Source organism: Acanthaster planci, linkage group LG01 (genome assembly GCF_054643075.1).
Source record: "Acanthaster planci isolate LZ-2023a linkage group LG01, COTS_SCS, whole genome shotgun sequence".
Classification (NCBI taxonomy): domain Eukaryota; kingdom Metazoa; phylum Echinodermata; class Asteroidea; order Valvatida; family Acanthasteridae; genus Acanthaster; species Acanthaster planci.
This window is the reverse complement of record NC_141777.1, coordinates 12,184,146-12,204,971: the sequence shown is the minus strand read 5'-3', so window position 1 is coordinate 12,204,971 and position 20,826 is coordinate 12,184,146. Positions and strand designations below refer to the sequence as shown.

The following is a 20,826-nucleotide window of genomic DNA, read 5'->3' as shown; positions in this document are numbered from 1 at the left end:
TTTGGAATCAAAATCTCACTTTTTTTTATAAATTTTTTAAAATTTGTTATAAGGCTTTAAACATTCAGAAATCATTGATCACAAACTCTAAATTATTCTAAACAAAAACTAGCATGAATTTGTATGAACTTTTATGGCGTTGATTTATTCTTATTCTCATCATGTTCCCGAATTGAAAACTTCTGCATCAGTCTCAATTCAAGGTAGCTTGATACATGAATACAGTCTATTTCTGTTCAGAAGTAACTCACCTTCCAGTTTATGCTAAAACGTTGTTATCTGGGCGAACTTAAAGCAAACTGCCATTCAAAGCCTTCTTTGTTCAAAACGTTGAATCTCAAAATTCGTCAGAGTTCATTTCTTTGCAGTGAGACAACTTAAAGAACGTTATTCGAAATGCCCCTAAGTCAAGCCTAATGATCAAGATTAAATACTTGCTTAATATCGTTTATTTTTTACAATTGAAAAATGTTCAAGTGTAGAGAATATTATGAGAAAAAAACGCAAACTTTGCGGAAAATACAAGAATATTGAACACAATAGCATTTGCTTTTAAACGCTTTTAATAACAAGCTTTAGATGCAAGAGGGAAGTTCCATCTAACTTCGAGCTGATTAGGGGTTTCAATATTAATTGGTGATTTAACGAGAATAATCTCCTAAATTATTAGTAAAGAGGCATCGTGTTGTGTCTATGGGGCATACAATGTCGTATCTCAGCCTGCAGGTTATGATGTTTGACCGGAATATGCATAGTGCCGTTTATGCTAATTGTGGTTCCATTAAAAAACCTCATTCACTGAAACTCGATGAAGATACCAAAACTCAGACAGAAAAAATGATTTTAAATATGTTATCTACCAGAAGTTACATTTCCCTGTATAGAGTCATTCAGCAAAACACAATTACTGTGAGGACAGAAACCATTTAATGTTTTTTATCAAAAGTACTCCAAACCGAGATGGGACTTTTGGCACTAAAAAACGATTGGCTTGCTGTGGAAAGAAGCACACACTTGTCTTCTCTCCGACATAAAATGACAAAATACATAAAAAATCGCAGAGAACTTACATTCTTCGGAGATGAGACAGCCCACTGAACGCGTTGGACTCAATGTTACCGATGGTAACGTTTGTCAGGTGCCTGTCAAATTAAGGGGTAACATCATTGAAAATTAGTGAAAAAAGTAATACCTGCAAAGTTGGAAAGTAAATTGATAATTTGCAGGCCATTTTCCGTAGAGAAATATTGCAGATAATCACGAAGCTCATCCTCTTGGGAACAATAGAGGGGAAATGAGCACCTTTAAACAAAATTTATGGAAAGAGAAAGACACTTCCATCTGTGATGACACACCTTGGTATCGAAAGGCGCGTCGAAAGGTTGAAGCTCCAGGCTAAGTATCGTAAGACTGGGCTGGACATCAGCAATTAAACATATTCTATTTGCATACGGGATGTATTATCGGATCGGTTTCTAAATCTGTATGCCTTTTTTATTTGTCTGTATCTAATCTAGAAATGCTCACAACTCCCTTCCGTTTTCAAAACACAAACAGTGATGAATTCCTCTTTGTTACTTCCCATTTACACGGGCCAGTATTATTGCACTGAGCTCCCTTTTGGTTCGAAGAAATAGATTCACGATTGATACGCCAGGGTTTCCCAAAACAAGTTTCCTCGCGTAAAGATCTCGAATGCACCCGGGAATGTAAATATCATTTCTAACAATATTGATATAGCAGTCATCAGTGACACCAAATGTATATGTTAACAGCAATTCTTTGTGACTTAAATGACATTTGGATTAGCAAACAACACGGACAGATCTACAACGTATGAGTGCCAGGGAAGGGCAAGCCAAAGGCCTTTAATTGCTTCTGGAATAGGACGAGAATCAACATTACGTCTTAAAATAACGCACGGTAGGTTATCTTTACAAAGGGATGGACTGTGTTTAATATATAATAGAGAAATTTCCACGTGTGCTAAAAAAGCAGAACGTCACTCATGTGATGTTCTGATGTACACGTATGCGATGTAGATTACCTGTTCGTTTTCAACTTCATTCGTTAAAATCTGTCTGTGTGAGAGAGCCGTCATCTCTAACAACGAAGTTGGAGTTGATTTTCTGTTCTCGTTTTCAGTATTCTATTGTTTCCTTTCACTGTGCTGTTTATGCCATAACATTTTGGGTTGTTTTCCAGGTTAACGGCCAACATTTGTTCGACATGGTCTGCTCATTAGCGCTTCGCACGGTGTGGTGTTAATCGCTGGGTGTGGGTATCAATAGTATCCGATGAGCATCTCCTGGATGATGGTGTTTCCCTAACTCATCTGGAGACGGTCAATCTCCTCTGCTTTGTTCAGCGACTTCGTGACATTTTAAGCTTCTCTGTTTACTCTGACATTATCCACTGTAGATCTAGGGTTGGAAAATGCGTCTAGGTTGGCAAATTCAGAAAGCCCTTTGTTGCTTTCTTGTAGCAATAAGGCGTGTCGATACAGCCAAATCTAAATCAAATTCAGTTTTCTATTGTTTCCTTTCATTGTGTTGTTTATGCCATAACATTTTGGGTTGTTTTCCAGGTTAACGGCCAAGATTTGTTCGACATGGTCTGCTCATTAGCGCTTCGCACGGTGTGGTGTTAATCGCTGGGTGTGGGTATCAATAGTATCCGATGAGCATCTCCTGGATGATGGTGTTTCCCTAACTCATCTGGAGACGGTCAATCTCCTCTGCTTTGTTCAGCGACTTCGTGACATTTTAAGCTTCTCTGTTTACTCTGACATCATCCACTGTAGATCTAGGGTTGGAAAATGCGTCTAGGTTGGCAAATTCAGAAAGCCCTTTGTCGCTTTCTTGTAGCAATAAAGCGTGTCGATACAGCCAAATCTAAACCAAAGCCTGTTGAGCTCCTTTTGGGTCACAAATGAATAAAGGTAGGTCCCTTGTGGGGTTTTTCCAAACTTAAGCGCATATTTTTTGTCGCAGTTTCTGGATTTTTTTCTTTCTTTCTTTTGGTCAATGACAACTGCAGGGTCTGCTTCTAGGACTTTCTATATCATCTTCTTAGGGCCATCTGTTCCAGTCTCCAGCGGGGGGTGTCTGGAAAAATGTCAAGCAGAGCTGCTTCGTCTAGACTGGTTCGTAGACCACTTCAAAGTCGACATCTGTGTCATTTTTCCCACTTCTTGACACGGGTATCTGGGGTTTGTGACAGGGGTGGTAGCAAGTCAGTATTTGTAAGTCCAAGTCAAGTCACTTGTAAATTGTTGCAATGTAAACCAAGTCACAAGTCATTTGGTCCATTCACAATTCAAGTCGCAAATCAGTTTGGTCCATAAAAAAAAAAAACAAGCCACATGTCTTTTCCTTGAACTAGGGCTACAAGGTAAGTTGCGCCTTATGATTTCCACGGGCATGAATTATTAATAGCCCAGACTTAACACAAGTCTACACAGTTACCCTGTTTTGCCACAATATTTCCGCATATGAAGTGGCAAATCTCCACCTGTAAATTATTACCAAACCTTCGACTAAAGAGCTTATGTCGTATTTAACATATAGAAGGGAATGTGATTGCCTATATGACATTTGTGGACACCATGACCCCAAACTCTATGAAATCAACACATTCGCTGTAGAAACCCGTGGGGATGTCCAATTTCTCTAAACCGAGATATTTGCTGTAGAAACTAATGAGAAGGTTCAATCTCTCTATAACTGGAACATGCGATGCAGAAACCCATCCATGTTCAATTTCTCCAAACCGAGATATTTGCTGCAGAAACCAAAGGGAATGTTCAATCTCTCTAACCGAGACATTAGCTGTAGAAACGCATGGGAATGTTCAATCTGTCCTAATCGAGACATTCGATGTTGAAACCTAAGAGAATGCTCATTCTCCGATATCCCATATCCAACTAAACTTACTGTAATACCCACTAGACATGTATAATGAAAGGAATAGCCCTTGGCCAATTTGGAAGCATTTCCTATCTTTTCCTAGCATTTTCCTATCCTCTCCGTCTTTGTTCACGGGCTTTCTTTGATATCCCAAAGATCGTGAGCGTTGCGCCTGGCTTCAGCAATCGTGCAAATCTGACCCCAAACGATTTATAGATATTCGGGAGAAAACACCGTGGCTCAAAATGTAGACTGAACAGTTTTGAGTTCGCTGTCGGTCCTGACCATTTGGCCCTGGTCACCTTGACCTCCAATCGCCAATTTAGCCCAAATTTCGCTTTTAGTTGGAAATTAAGGCAGGCTTGTCTCATCTTTATAGGTGTTGCCCCAGGCTGCGCCAGCAGATCTGGTCGGCGTGATCTCTTAATTCACCAAAAAGCTAGAAGGAATGTTCTAAACTGGACCCATTGCAAGCATTGACTCGCTCGCGGCACACAACTATGTCTTCTCAAATGAGCGTCACAGATATGCAAATTGTCTATGTTAATGTGATACCTCTCCGTGGACCGTTTGTAAAAAAAATTACTTTTTTCCCTCCCGTTTATTCATCATAAGCAGCAACTTTGACATACTGGATATCGTTTAAAACGGAAATTTTCGATTTTAAATAATAAAAAACACTTTTTATGGGCCCTTTGAAACGTATCCTCTCAAGGAGATGCTGTTTCCCGACGACGGCTTATAGAATCCGGGCATAATTGAAGAAAAGCAAGAGGCTAAATGCCGTAGAATCACTTTTGCGACAGTCTTAGTTTGACGCGTCATGATATCCTGCTTTTGTGATGAAACTGATTATTTTCTCCATCTTTCCTGCGTTTGTTCACCTATTTCACGCAAAGTGGCGGATTCAATAGCATGGAGTTTTCAAAATTTATTGAGGACCAGACACATGAGCGCAAAACGGTAAGAAAATATTTGTACTTGGCAGAAGATCTTTGTTTCTGAAAGCCTGCCGTCAAAAGTCAAGGACGCAGCAAATTTGGAAATGCATTAGTTTTGCATCAGCGTTACATGTATACAGCCACGACACTCGCATGATTCTATACTCCTCACTGCCGGGTTAAACTTGCTCAGAGTTCGACCAACTGTCGCTAATATTCTGTTATAATTAGTAAGTCAAATCGGCATGAGGAAGCCGCTCCAGACATTTCACCAAATGACCGTTCGTCACCGGCCTGTACAATGCCAAAAAGTAACAGTTGTTTATAACCAACAAAATGTTACCTCCACTTAAGCTTATATTGCTGACGTCACCTTTAATCCGGTATAGGGAGAATAGGGTTCATTCAAATAATTTGTTGAAAGAGAGGGGGTGCTTTACAATCATTTATAAGCACCTAATCAGTTTTCCTATATAATTTCATATTATATGTTCAAAAAGCCGTATCCTCTTTGGGTGATCCCTGTTCACCACTTCCCAGGTTGTATGGTGTTACTGGAGTATGATCCCTGGCTACATGGAGTTTCAGGTTTAATGGCTTCAGACTAGCAAACCCCGAATAGAGATATTGGCAATTGGGAAGAGCCAACAACCTGGGGCTGGATATCTCAGTTGGTAGAGCACTGGTACGGTATTCCAGAGGCCGCAGGTTCAAATCCTGCTCCAGTTAATTTCATTTCTTTGTTAATCTTCATTATCATTTATAAGCACATAGTCAGTTTCCATATATAGTTTCTTTCATAACGTATGTTCAAAAAGCCGTATAATCAAATAATTTATTTCAAATCAGCTGTCACTGTTCTCTTTAACGACACAGATCATAAATAACTGAAAACTTACAGGTACTTCAGAGAGGAGAGTCCACTGAAGGAACTTGACTCAATGGAGATGTTGTGAGCATTCGTCTTGAACCTAAAAAATGATGGAAGAACTGTAGCATAACTCACATTGTGTGTGCTGAGGAAATAAGACGTCCTGAATGGGTTTAATACCAGCCCCTAATCGAATGCCTTAGTTTGATGGTTTTAACTAGGCCAACAATTTTTGTTCTCCTTTAATACTAACAGGAGAGAAAAATGTATGGCAAACCTTCCGAACTATGCTAAATCATATCACCAACTGAAACAGAATCAGGTAGCTTTTGAAATAAAGGTAATTGCCCAGTCAAATGATACACACAATATACGCGGGACGGGCAAAATCTCAGACAAAAACTTGATGTACGAAATTCTTAAGGGCTGTCGGAGGGGCGTGTCTTAGTCAAAACGGCGATAAGCAAATTCTTGTGCTGGTGTCTTTTTCGACGCAGGGTAATAACATGGTTCTTTGAACAACGTGTTTCACGGTCAATGATGTCATCTTTGCGTAATCCTGGAATCTATTGTAAGTTCTAATATTTTTCCCAGTAAAAATTAAAATTGGTTTAATCAAAATATCATTAAGCTCTGGTCTTCGCCGAACCTAAGATTATTACCTTCTTTGGATTGCTCAAGAAGAAATCTCGCAAAACCTTGCAATTAATGAAATCCAAATAGATAGTCCAAACAAATTTCTTTATTTTCAATTTCTTTCTTTTTCAATCACGGAAAATTCTTTCCTTTAATAACAGTAGCTCAGCACAGTTTTATGAGGAAAGACGATTCTTATTAAAATAGCGCGTTTGCGATGGTTACGTTACACATTGGGATGTTGCTCAATATGAGAAAAACCTGGAGCCACACGACACTTACAGGCTTAGAAGACTGGAGAGTCCCTTAGAGTCAATTGATTCAATGGAGTCGATGCTAACAGTATCAATGATCCTGCAAAAAGACGAAACCAATAACTTAATTGAAACACACTGAAAAGGTCATGACGGTATTTAAAATTCGAGGGAAGGTAATTAGTTTTATAGTCCTTTACAGGATAATGAAACCTTTTCCAAAACAAATGCATTTAGCAGGCAGTCAAAGAACAGCGTTTGCGCCCAGGCAAACATCAATTCTTAGCACTCAGGTATAAAACGTCAATTTGTTTCAAGACGTAAAATCAAATTTTGTGGCACTTAGTTACGTGACGTGATACTTGTGTGACTGAGCATGATGTTTAATATTTGTTGAACATCTCTTTTTCTTCTGCAGTTACGTAATAGGGGCACACGGATTCAAAGAGTAATGTGTTACAGTAGGAAGTTGGGTGAAATGTCTGGATGATGTAATCAGGGGTCCTTGGACGTGATCTTAAACGGTACATAATTTTTTAGTGACTAAAAACTTTGAGTTTGATTGGGTTTTCTTTTGGAGTAAAGGTAGACAAACGGTGATGAGGTCTTGATGAAAACTGACGTTACGTCATTATCATATAACGACGCGTGGCTTTATCTTAACGGTGCATGGCGACTCTTTAACCAGAGAACTGTCGGTTCGAATGGGTCCACGTTTAGAAAGTGGATAGACGGGAAGTGTTGTAGGTAAATATTAAAATGAAATTGTGATGACGTCAACATAATAAGGCTACGTCGGTTTAAAGCTGCATATTTCAAGGACTTATAACGAGAGAACTATTTATAGTCCGATCTGGTTCAGAATTTTTATGCTAATAGGCATCAAAGGTGTACTTTCAGGGTGTTATAAATTGACAACTAGCACAGGTATGCCATGATTAAATGGATCACTTTTTGTAAAATATGGAGGAATGACATAAAACCCATCTTCCAGATTTACCGCAATGTATTAGTTTGTATGAAAAATAAACGTTGGAAGGAGGGAAACCACAGACTTTGTTTCCTTTTTTGAAAAAGAATTTTTTGTAACACAATAATTATTAGTTTTGACTACCTAAAGACGTCAAGGAAGACGCCACGTATATAATCTTGCAAGTAAAATCCACAGAGATGTCGCTCAAGACATTGCATTTATGATGAAAAATGACGTGAACTGGCAAAGTTTTTAAGTCTTTTTCATTTTACAAGGATCAGGGCAACTTTATTGATAGGGCACCTCATGTTGTTAGTTCATACAAGTTGTGGCATACATCAGGTTTACGGTGTTCTCTGTGTCAACAAAACTGGTACCCAAAACTCCCGACTGGAGCACTTTCCCTGGACATTGGTATTAAATTACATAGCTTGTCATGGAAAAACAGCTTGCAGTGCTCTCTGTGACAACGCAAATGAGGGATTACAGAAAACTTACAGTCTTTTGAGACTGTCGAGCCCACTGAAGGCATTCGATTCTAAGGTGCCGATGCTTACACTTTTCATTCTCCTGGCAAATGAAAGGAAGTACAAAAATGATATATTTAAAATTCGAAAGAAAGAATCATTTTATAAATTGATCAAATACTTAATTAACATTTAATCAAGTAATATAGCCCGTGGTACCTATGCCACCAATAGAAATTTGGTAAACATCGACCTCTGCCTACAAATAATGTTCATTCGATGTTGAGTTCACTGAAAAACACTGGTGCCCAATCAATGCCCTGCACCATCATTTGAATGTTTATTGGGAATTGATACTGCTGACGCTTTTTTACGTGAATTTTGCAAAGTCACTTTAAGGTGCTTTTGAGGGCTGTAACCGATAACATTTATAATGATTCGCTTTAAAAGCCATCAAAACAAAGCTTTTCCCGTGTCTTGCATGAAAATTCCCACACAGACCACGAGGTACCCTTTGCCCCAAGTCTGCAAAGCAAGAGGTCCAGAATTGGACCTCTTGAATTGGTGATAAAGTGAGGACATGATGTAATGATATCCATTTTCCAGGAAATTACATTTACTGACTGACCACTTAGCGACCTTTGCCCCCTGTTCTGGCAGCAAAACATATTATCTATAACCTCCCTGATTCAGGTTTGATTGTTTGTTTATACCAGAGATATACATGTATGTCTGTTCCTAAGCCGCCAACCTCTTCCATAGTACATTGACCAACTGGGGAATACGAGGATTCATCCAACTAGTTCGAAGAAACAGCACAGCCCCGACCAGCCGGAGTTCTGAGGCTTAATCAGTGGAGAAAAATGTTGCTGGCAAGGTCGGAATTAAAGAACTAAGAACAAACACGCACCAAGCGCACTCAGGATAGGGCCCCACCCACCAGCGGTTGTACGTCAGTCCTGATTTCGCTAATAGGACGATACAACCCTGCAAAACTCCTATCGCCACGCTGCCATCTTACGAAGTCCCGGCAACCCACGCGCGCAGCCAGCACCAGGAACTAAGATAACGCGCTCTTCTGATTAGTTGCCGTGCATGTTTAATGCACGATTTCCACGGGCATGAATTATTAATAGCCCAGACTAAACACAAGTCTACACAGTTACCCTGTTTCGCCACAATATTTCCGCATATGAAGTGGCAAATAATACCTATAAGTTATTGCCAAACCTTGGACTAAAGAGCTGATGTCTTCATAAACAAATAGAAGGGAATGTGATTGTCTATATGACATTTGTGGACACCATGACCCCAATCTCTAAGAAATCAACACATTCGCTGTAGAAAAGCATGGGAATATTCAATTTCTCCAAACCGAGGCATTCGCTGCAGAAACCAATGGGGATGTCCAATTTCTCAAAACCGAGATATTTGCTGCAGAAACTAATGGGAATGTTCAATCTCTCTATAACCGGGACATGCGCTGCAGAAACCCATCCATGACCAATTTCTAAAAACCGAGACACTCGCTGCAGAAACCAAAGGGAATGTTCAATCTCTCTAACCGAGACATCAGCTGTAGAAACGCATGGGAATGTTCAATCTCTCCTAATCGAGACATTCGCTGTAGAAACCTACGAGAATGTCATTCTCCAATATCCCATATCCAACTAAACTTACTGTAATAGTAACAGTAACAGTGTTTCCCGACGACGGCTTATGGAATCCATGCATAATTGAGGAAAAGCAAGAGACTAAATGCCGTAGAATCACTTTTGTGACAGTCTTAGTTTGACGCGTCATGATATCCTGCTTTTGTGATGAAACTGATTATTTTCTCCATCTTTCCTGCGTTTGTTCACCTGTTTCACGCAAAGTGGCGGAGTCAATAGCATGGAGTTTTCAAAATTTATTTTGGACCAGACACGTGAGCGCAAAACGGTAAGAAAATATTAGAACTTGGCCAGAAGATCTTGGTTTCTGAAAGCCTACCGTCAAAAATCAAGGACGCAGCAAATTTAGAAATGCAGCAGTTTTTCATCAACGTTAGATGTATACAGCCACGACACTCGCGTGATTGTATACTCCTCACTGCCGGGTTCAATTCGCTCAGAGTTCGACCAACTGACGCTAATATTCTGTTATAATTAGCAAGTCAAATCAGCATGAGGAAGCCGCTCCAGACATTTCACCAAATGACCGTTCGTCGCCGGTAGGTAACGTTTAACGAAATTCTGTGTAAACCCTACATGAGGATTGGTCTATGGTCTTGGTCTCGGTCTATGGAATTGACCAAGTTTGGCTGACAAGAAGAAGAAACACTCTGCTGACAACAAGTGGATGAAATAGTGAACAGCGGTTCATGATACGGATGCATATATCTTAATGTATTTCATTACAGGCGTATGTGCGTGAACCTTTCAGGGCACATTTTCTAGTTTTTCGCAAAACAAAACACAGGTGCCTTGATTAAACGGACCACCCCCTTTTCAAAGAGAGGGGAAAGACGCATGCTCAATCAACTGGATTTGCGAGTGTATTTGAGAAATTAATCGTTGGAGGGATGAAACACTGTAACGTTTATGTCGACGAAAAAATTCATATCGATATTGGTATTGACTTCAATTCAGAGATGCCCCACACAAAACAATGCAGGTGTTATTAACAACATTGCATGCATGCTGCAGTGGTGACAAAATTACATGATCTTAAGAACTTCCGTTTTTTGGGATTCTACCTTGTAAAAGGCTATATTCAGCATTCTGAACGTGGAGCCTAATGCTTATTCTTTGTGACTACATTTATCACCGAGAAATTCCTATGAGAGCTGGTGTTTGGATTTCATTGTTTTCTATAATATCACAAATCAATGATCCCAGTAAACTTACAAAATACAAAGCGAGGAGAGCCCACTGAACGCATTAGATTTAATGTTACCGATGTTCACGGCTATCAGGTACCTGTCAAACAAAAAGAGTGTAACACAATCGAGAAATCAGTGAAAAGATGTAACGTATATTTTAATTAAAGATCATACTGCGGGGGACAGCCAACTAATAGTTAAGAAAAGCAAAAACATCTCTGATCCGTGTTGCCTTATATCAAAACCGTAGATAAGGAATATAAGGGCATCCAGTCCGCTCAACGAAACAAGGCCTGTAGCCGTTGTGTACTCAACTTACAGATAAACCGAACAAAATCAAACAACAGACAAATCAAAATATAAGAATGAATCAAGTAAACTACGTGGCAGTCATGGGAGATTATAGATTTGTCCCAGATAGTAAAATCGGCAGCCAAACGAAACTAAACATATCGCCATTTGACTAGCGTTGATGTCGATACGTCGTCAGAGCAAAAACATCATAACTCCATTTCTTAAGTTAAATGTGTGGTTTTCAAGATTCAGCCAATGATTACTGGCGTATTTCATTGATATATACTGATTGCAAGCCACAGAGAAGGCATTTTTTATCTTATCCCCTGAGATTTATCGTATTCAATGTAATCTATTACAGTGGGTCGGTGTCAGGCTATTTTGGAATCAAAATCTCACTTTTAATTTTTTATGAGCCTTTAAACATTCAGAAATCATTGACTTCTAAATTATTCTAAACCAAAACTGGCATTGATTTGTATGAACGTTTATTGCGTTGATTTATTCTTATTCTCATCATGTTCCCGAATTGAGAACTTCTGCATCAGTTTCAATTCAAGGTAGCCTGATACATGAATACAGTCTCTTTGCGTTCAGAAGTAACTCGCCTTCCAGTTTGTGCTAAAACGTCGTTATCAGGGCGAACTTAACGCAAACTGCCATTTAAAGCCTTCTTTGTTCAAAACGTTGAATCTCAAAATTCTTCAGAGTTCACTTCTTTGCGATGAGACAACCTGAAGAACGTTATTCGAAAAGCCCCTAAGTCAAGCCTAATGATCAAGATTCAATACTTGCTTAATATCGTTTATTTTTTTAAATTGAAAAAATGCTCAAATGTAGAGAATATTATGAGAACAAAACGCAAACTTTGCGGAAAATACAAGAATATTGAACACAATGGCATTTGCTTTTAAACGCTTTTAATAACAAGCTTTAGATGCAAGAGGGAAGTTCCATCTAACTTCGAGCTGATTAGGGGCTTCAATACTAATTGGTGATTTAACGAGAATAATCTCCTAAATTATTAGTAAAGAGGCATCGTGTTGTGTCTATGGGGCATACAATGTCGTATCTCAGCCTGCAGGTTATGATGTTTGACCGGAATATGCATAGTGCCGTTTATGCTAATTGTGGTTCCATTAAAAAACCTCATTCACTGAAACTCGATGAAGATACCAAAGCTCAGACAGAAAAAATGATTTTAAATATGTTATCTACCAGAAGTTACATTTCCCTGTATAGAGTCATTCAGCAAAACACAATTACTGTGAGGACAGAAACCATTTAATGCGTTTTTATCAAAAGTACTCCAAACCGGGATAGGACTTTTTGCACTGAAAAAAAGATTGGCTTGCTGTGGAAAGAAGCACACACTTGTCTTCTCTCCGACATAAAATGACAAAATACATAAAAAAATCGCAGAGAACTTACATTCTTTGGAGATGAGACAGCCCACTGAACGCGTTGGACTCAATGTTACCGATGGTAACGTTTGTCAGGTGCCTGTCAAATTAAGGGGTAACATCATTGAAAATTAGTGAAAAAAGTAATACCTGCAAAGTTGGAAAGAAAATTGATAATTTGCAGGCCATTTTCCGTAGAGAATTATTGCAGATAACTACGAAGCTCATCCTCTTGGGAACAATAGAGGGGAAATGAGCACCTTTAAACAAAATTTATGGAAAGAGAAAGACACTTCCATCTGTGATGACACACCTTGGTATCGAAAGGCGCGTCAAAAGGTTGAAGCTCCAGGCTAAGTATCGTAAGACTGGGCTGGACATCAGCAATTAAACATATTCTATTTGCATACGGGATGTATTATCGGATCGGTTTCTAAATCTGTATGCCTTTTTTATTTGTCTGTATCTAATCTAGAAATGCTCACAACTCCCTTCCGTTTTCAAAACACAAACAGTGATGAATTCGTCTTTGTTACTTCCCATTTACACGGGCCAGTATTATTGCACTGAGCTCCCTTTTGGTTCGAAGAAATAGATTCACGATTGACACGCCAGGGTTTCCCAAAACAAGTTTCCTCGCGTAAAGATCTCGAATGCACCCGGGAATGTAAATAACATTTCTAACAATATTAATATAGCAGTCATCAGTGACACCAAATGTATATGTTAACAGCAATTGCTTGTGACTTAAATGACATTTGGATTAGCAAACAACACAGACAGATCTACAACGTATGAGTGCCAGGGAAGGGCAAGCCAAAGGCCTTTAATTGCTTCTGGAATAGGACGAGAATCAACATTACGTCTTAAAATAACGCACGGTAGGTTATCTTTACAAAGGGATGGACTGTGTTTAATATATAATAGAGAAATTTCCACGTGTGCTAAAAAAGCAGAACGTCACTCATGTGATGTTCTGATGTACACGTATGCGATGTAGATTACCTGTTCGTTTTCAACTTCATTCGTTAAAATCTGTCTGTGTGAGAGAGACGTCATCTCTAACAACGAAGTTGGAGTTGATTTTCTGTTCTCGTTTTCAGTATTCTATTGTTTCCTTTCATTGTGCTGTTTATGCCATAACATTTTGGGTTGTTTTCCAGGTTAACGGCCAACATTTGTTCGACATGGTCTGCTCATTAGCGCTTCGCACGGTGTGGTGTTAATCGCTGGGTGTGGGTATGAATGGTATCCGATGTGCATCTCCTGGATGATGGTGTTTCCCTAACTCATCTGGAGACGGTCGATCTCTTCTGCTTTTTTCAGCGACTTCGTGACATTTTCAGCTTCTCTGTTTACTCTGACATTATCCACTGTAGATCTAGGGTTGGAAAATGCGTCTAGGTAGGCAAATTCAGAAAGCCCTTTGGTGCTTTCTTGTAGCAATAAAGCGTGTCGATACAGCCAAATCTAAATCAAAGCCTGTAGAGCTCCTTTCGGGTCACAAATGAATAAAGGTAGGTCGCTTGTGCGGTTTTTCCAAACTTAAGCGCATATTTTTTGTCGCAGTTTCTGGATTTTTTTCTTTCTTTCTTTTGGTCAATGACAACTGCAGGGTCTACTTCTAGGACTTTCTTTATCGTCTTCTTAGGGCCATCTGTTCCAGTCTCCAGCGAGGGGTGCCTGGAAAAGTGTCAAGCAGAGCTGCTTCGTCTAGACTGGTTCATAGACCACTTCAAAGTCGACATCTGTGTCATTTTGCCCACTTCCTGCTTCAGATAGAGAGTTTGGCCGCTTTATCCCTAATACAGGTATCTGGGGTTTGTGACAGAGGTGGTAGCAAGTCAGTATTTGCTATTCCAAGTCAAGTCACTTGTAAATTGTTGCAATCTAAACCAAGTCACAAGTCATTTGGTCCAGTCACAATTCAAGTCGCAAATCAGTTTGGTCCATAAAAAAGCAAGCCACACGTCTTTTCCTTCAAGTCTACAAGGTAAGTTGCGCCTTATTTCATCTCACTGTAAAAAGTAAACAGGGCCTGCCATCAACTGAAGACTTATAATTTGAGACAGATGAGTTTAACTCACTTGAGTTACAAATACACGTAAGCACGTACTGTTTATTTTGCCATAACAATTTCCATGTGTACCACTACACTTTTACAGTACATGTACATGTCCAGTAATCCTTTAAGAACTGTCAAGTGATACCAGATGTCTGCCACTGTGTCCACCCAGTTGGATTATAGCTGACTGCCAGCAATTAGACAAGGGCCTAGTTTCTATTCATGAAATTTTCCTTTTATTTATTTTTCTTCTAATTATTTTCAAGCCACAGCCAAGTGATCAGTCCTAGCCTTTGGCACAGACGACCGATGTGGAAGTCCAAAGGAAGTCTTATGCCAATTATTTTAAGACCACAATTGGTGTAAGAAGATAAGGCTGATGGTAATACCCAGGTGTGGGGCTCTCTGCAAGCTTGCTTGTAGTTTCGTGAATCTTTCGATGTTTCTCCCCCTATAGAATGTTGTCTAGCTGATTTTAGAATGTACCCATAGATTTTGAAGGTTGTTTCATCAAAGAGGACTTGAAATGACTTGGCACAAAAGATTTTTCAGATTTCCCCTTCCAGTGGTGGGCTGAAGGTTACTACTCCTAACGATTTTGCGTCAAGTAAGTGTTCGTGACATAGGCCTAGACATATTTTATCTCAAGATGAGAGAAGACTGTGCAGTCGTGGAACGTAGACTTAAAATCCTCAACAACTAGCCCTTTAGTGATCATTTTCCCTTAAATGAATTTGTTTGGAACGCGTATATCGACACTGGTTCTGCCTATGTCTAGCTAGTTCATCTCTCGACGTCCTTCTGAATGCCGGCTTTGATTGCGTAACGAGTGGGAAACACCGTGTCGCTGGCTCGTCTCGATAACTGTCTCAAAGTTGCCTCCCTCGATACATAAGGCCTACCACTGTATTTCTGAAGATTGGCAACAGCTTCTGGGCAAATTGTATTGCTTCTGGTTTCATGCCGAATTTGACAAAGATTTGTTTGTCATTCTTAATATCCTGGGTCAGGCTTTCACTCCAAAGTACATTTTAGTATTTCCCAGTCAATTTCCGTGTGTAATGTTGTGCTGTATGTAGCGTGCTGGTGATTGTCGTGACAGTCTTGTCTGAAATCCGAAGGTCATTCGTTTTGGCAAGCAAGTCATCTGTTTGGAGTTTCGTCGTTCTCTGTTTATAACTTTCAATGTTGTATAGTGATCAGTTTGTCGTATAGTATTAGTAAGGTTTTTATCATGTAGCTATCAACTTTTGACATTTAAAGTTTGTATTTTTAATTTACATTTGTTTTATGTGTGCAAAAAAAGCTAAAGTAATTCCTTTTAGTGGGATAATAAAGTTATATTGAATTGAATTGAACGTGGGGCCGAGTTGATTCTGCTGTTGCTGACAACAAATTTTGCTGTAGTTCCACATATATTTTTACTGATTATCGTCTGGAATTTCCTTTCAGAGGTAAAGTCGTTCTGAATGGTGTGTAGCTTGATTTGACTGGCCTGTAGTCTTTGTGGATTACTCGGTCTGTGCTATGGTGTCTTGTGATGGTGTTCGTCTATATGATGTACGCATTGACCCAGAGCGTAGAGCAGACGTTAACATCATATATGATGTTAACGTCTGCTCTACGCTCTGGGTCAATGCGTACATCATCGTGGTCAACAGGTGAATGCGCAGCCAACATAAATGCTTTTTGCGTTTGTTTTAGCTGTATTAAGGCGATTATTGAAATCTCGTCGCCAGACGACATTTACTTGTTTTCATGCTCGTCTTTTTGTTTTCGTAGATTTTTTTTTTTGGGGGGTGGGATGACTGGTTGCTTTGTTCGCGTGGTCGATCAGCTTGGCAAGCGGAAAAGTGGTTCTATTTCCGGGGTTTGTTGAAAGTCTCGCAGTGGGCTGGGCGTTTCCTCTCTGCAGGTGGTTGTCGGTCAGGCCACAGTGAGTGCACGGTTGTGATCTATACGGAATTGTAACTTCCATATTGTCCTTCAGTTGATTCCTCCTTGTATTGTGGCTGATGAAATGCCACCTGGACCACAATGCTTGTTTTGTCAGGGGCCTGGCACGTATCCATACGGTGTGGGTGTCATCTTTGCAAACAAGTACCAAACTATCTTTGGAGTGTTTTTAGTAAATGCAAAAAGTAAGATCTTCTTTGTTGTAGACTACGTGTATGTAACAAACTTTGGTAAAGGGAGGGGAAGAATCTCGAACTTCATAAGTAACTTGATCCCAACTGAGGAAACAATGCCTGGTGTTATAGTTAATGTAAGTTGTCGTACACAGAATACACAGAAAGCAAGCACACAATATTATCACTCACAGATCGCGCAGGGTGGAATATCCTTCGAAAATGCCGGGCTCTAAATCCGAGATGTTACCGTTCAGCAGATCCCTGTATACATCAAAAAAAACACAAAATGTGTTGGTTGCTTTTTCACGGTTCCTGTTTCCAGACCAAGTCGGACCCCGACCAACTCCGACCCAACGAAGGGCAAACAAAACAATCTAACTTTTGAATGTGATTTCATGCACTTTACCGTGTACTTGCCAAATGTTACAGTTTTCAGTTACTGTTTGCACTGTTGTAGGTTTACCTTCCATTTCTATCCCAATTCAAGAATAAAAGAAAAAAATCGATTTTAACTAATAAAAAGTCTCACACCTGAGACTATCATATAATCCTCATTCACCCCACCTATTTTGAGCCTGTGCCAACACCTTCGATGTGGTAGCCATCCAGAGACCACACCAATCCTCAGAAACCTGGCATTCCAGGGAAGCCGTATTCGAGTGTGTACAAACCCGATCTTTCTTGTTTAGATATTCTTGCCACTGATATTTTGGTTGTCAATCAATCACTATCACTTCATCAACATCTAAAGGCAAACAACAGCTAATCCAGACCCAAATAGCAGTCTCAGGACTTGCTGGCTGGCCAGCAGTGTTCAGTGGTGCGTGGGGGTTGATTGTGGGCTACGTTTGTGGGGTGGATTTTGGGGTTGGATCTCTGCATATATCATTGTTCGCAAATCACTGGTAAACCAACAGGTAAGATGGCTGATAAGTGATTCAGTTTGTCACAGACGTCCCTCGAGAACTTCTTTTAAACCTTTTCAAGGTATTAAATTGAGGTACTGCGTCCAGCAAACAAGGTTATGTAAATACAATGCAACGGACTGTTCATGACAGTCCACCGGCTAATCCGTAATTGTTTTTAAAAAAGTATTCTAAAGAAATAATTAAATGGAAAATGCGACAAGTACAATAAGCAAGGTAGAATATCGTGGCCACTAGACCTTTTTTGTGCAGAAACAAGTGAAACTTACAGCCAACAGATTGTCTTGTTTAAACTACGAATGGTTTGAAGATTCCAGCCCTGAAAACACTGACTTCTCGAATACGTACATCTGCACACAGACGGACAAAGTACGCTTTCTGGAAAAAAAAACAAAAATAAAAAAAGAAGTTCGCCTGTCTGATCATAAAATACGTGTAATTTTTTTTTTAATGGAATAGGTTATAACAGGAAACTTCCTCAGAGGCTGTTCTTGGAATAGTTATTAGATTGTTGCTGCTGACACGGTCCTCTTAGTAGACCGTAAATCGTCACGGTGTTAACTCTGTGTCCCATCGTGTGAAGCGTCTTGAAGCAACTTGAGTTAACTTCGAGTAATAGTGGAAAAGCTGTATCTAGCTGTCTGGAACAATGTCTAGAACATTGTCTAGACAATGTCGAAAGCAGACCGGTCTTGGTCTCCATTTTAAGTCATCTGTGTAAATGGTTTGTGTATTAAGCAGACCTAAAAAATGCATTTAATACCATCAAACACGACTTCACTTGGAATCCTTCACATAAATCCAACAAATGACAATCATAAACCAACATTTGCACATTCTCTACTTGTAGGCACAATTAAGATGACGTCACGTAGCCAGCGATGAAAATATCATGCCGTTAGCTCAATTTCACGTACAGATGTGACACATCTTGTTCTACAAGGCTGAACTTAATCAGACGAACAGTTATCTTGTTATGGAACCTTAGAAGTGCACTTTTAAGATGGTGTCATGTGCCCCGCGATATGGGTATCGATTACGTCTTCTCAATTCCTTAACATAGACGTAGTCGCATGCCAATATTAATTCCAATCAAAGTCGTAGTTCTGTAATAAAGAAACCTTTAAAAATGTGGACCTTTAATGTGACATTGGGTGCCAAATGATAACATCATCAATTCGTCTTCTCAGTTTTAACCGAAGATCTAACGAAAAAAGTGAGACCGACATTTATTCAATCACTTGCCACTAATAAAAAGATGAGGGATCTCACTATTGGTTTTCTATAGATTTCCTCGTAAAATCTCGTAAAAAAGCTGGTAATTTTGACACCTGTGGCATCAGCAACCCCACTAGCATTTAGTTACAATGTCGGTGGTCTTGCACATTCGGTTCGTTTGCCATACATGGACATGCTCATGCACTTCGGATTACACGCAAGATGCGTTGACTTTAAGTTCCAGTGGCTCTCATATGAAGCTAACTATGGGACAGACATCAAAGGGGGATGTGTTAATTGACAATAGGCAGGGGTGTGTATGGGGATTGGACTTGTGAAGGGGGTACCCTCTGTCCCATTTCGTACTTGTAGAGTGGTTCTGATTCTCTTTTGTGCAGTAATTTCCTTTGCGCAGTAGGCGTGGTTTAAACTAAGGTGACGCCACACCGGATATTTATCTGATCGCCACAGATTGTTTTGGCCATACAGCAAAATAGTGAGAGCCATGCGACTAGCTCTCAGACAATGAAAATGCACAATATGTGGGTAAGGCACGAAACTGTTTACCACAATCGTGTTCGTCGTTTCCGCTAAGGCAGTCCTGAAACCGGTTACATCTAGCATCTGGAGTCGCAGAAGAGCCGTCTTCGCAGTAATACAACACATCGTCTAATACGACAGATAACGTTGCAACTGTGGAAAGCGTTATAATATTCCTTAGCAATAGAGATTTTCCCTTACCTTTTAAACTTTTGTGTTCAAATTCATAAGGAATAATTTTAAATGTTGTGTCTGGAAGACTGGAACACGAAAAGACTACAGTAACCGCTTATTCCAACAGATAATCAGTCATTTTTTTTCCAATATTTGTCTCACCTTATGACCATCGATACAATGTTAAGGCTAAATTAATCTTAGGCCGATTGATTTCAGGAATGTTTCTATCAAATTCATCGGATGGTGTACAACCATTATACACAGACATATTTAGCACAATGTATTACAAGAAAAATAAAACGTCGAAAAAGCGATTAAAATGACATAAAGAACTGAATCAACATATTCACAGAGATAGTTCTACTAATTTCTTGCACGAAAAGGGAAATAAACATTACTTCAATAGATGGAAACACAAGTTTGGAAAATGGGATATTTAGTCTTTTTAAAATTGTAGACCTATGTAAAACAAGGAGAGCAGAGTGCAATCAAGGCAAATAATAGGTATTTTACTGAATGTTTGGTCGGCATTTGTCTTGTTTAACGAAGGTATGTAATTTGAAAAAAGGATACTCAAATAATTAAAGTAGACACGAACAGGTAAAAACATAAAATTGTGTGAAAAATTAACCTATATTTATACAACATTGAATACAAAATGACGCAATTGTTTTAAACTATTTAGGATCTCTTTGGCCAAATCACAAACTTCGTTCAAGAGGACAGGGTTTTTTTTGAATGTATCACAAATTGTAAGTGCATACAGTTAAACAATGTTGAATAGAACAGTGAAGGTTGTGACATTGTGACATTTTTTTCTTGAAAGGAGGAAAAGCAGCGGTAAGTTCCGCCGTGGATCTGCTTCTTAGTTGATTTCATTAAGTTGTTAAATGCAGAAAAGCATCCCGTAATAGCATAAATACCAAAAACGCACCCAAAAACCCTTTATGTAGCCAAACAATTGGACAAAATCTTTATTGAAACAAAATCTGTATCTTCAAGTGCTGTAGTAAAAGATTTGCACTTAAGAGGAGAAAAATTAGCTTACTCGACATTTAATTCAACGCACTTCAAAGGAGAAATGAGCCGTATGAGCATTTACTCAATACATCCGGCTTTCCTTTTTTTGAATATATTTTTTATGTGTTAGTCGAAATG

General features: G+C 39.3%; 1 protein-coding gene across 1 annotated transcript in view; it reads right to left on the bottom strand.

Moving 5' to 3' along the window:
- Positions 1 to 1,066: 1,066 nt before the first annotated feature.
- LOC147800384 (uncharacterized) overlaps positions 1,067 to 20,826 on the bottom strand; it is a 43,720-nt gene continuing 23,960 nt past the window's right edge. Inside the window, exons 5-13 of the mRNA XM_087144015.1 lie at positions 19,519 to 19,644; positions 18,003 to 18,111; positions 16,997 to 17,068; positions 12,639 to 12,710; positions 10,939 to 11,010; positions 8,082 to 8,153; positions 6,639 to 6,710; positions 5,749 to 5,820; positions 1,067 to 1,142 (exon numbers count right to left, since the gene is read on the bottom strand). Coding sequence (XP_087000141.1) covers positions 1,067 to 1,142; positions 5,749 to 5,820; positions 6,639 to 6,710; positions 8,082 to 8,153; positions 10,939 to 11,010; positions 12,639 to 12,710; positions 16,997 to 17,068; positions 18,003 to 18,111; positions 19,519 to 19,644 — 743 coding nt within the window. The remainder of the gene's footprint in view (positions 1,143 to 5,748; positions 5,821 to 6,638; positions 6,711 to 8,081; positions 8,154 to 10,938; positions 11,011 to 12,638; positions 12,711 to 16,996; positions 17,069 to 18,002; positions 18,112 to 19,518; positions 19,645 to 20,826) is intronic.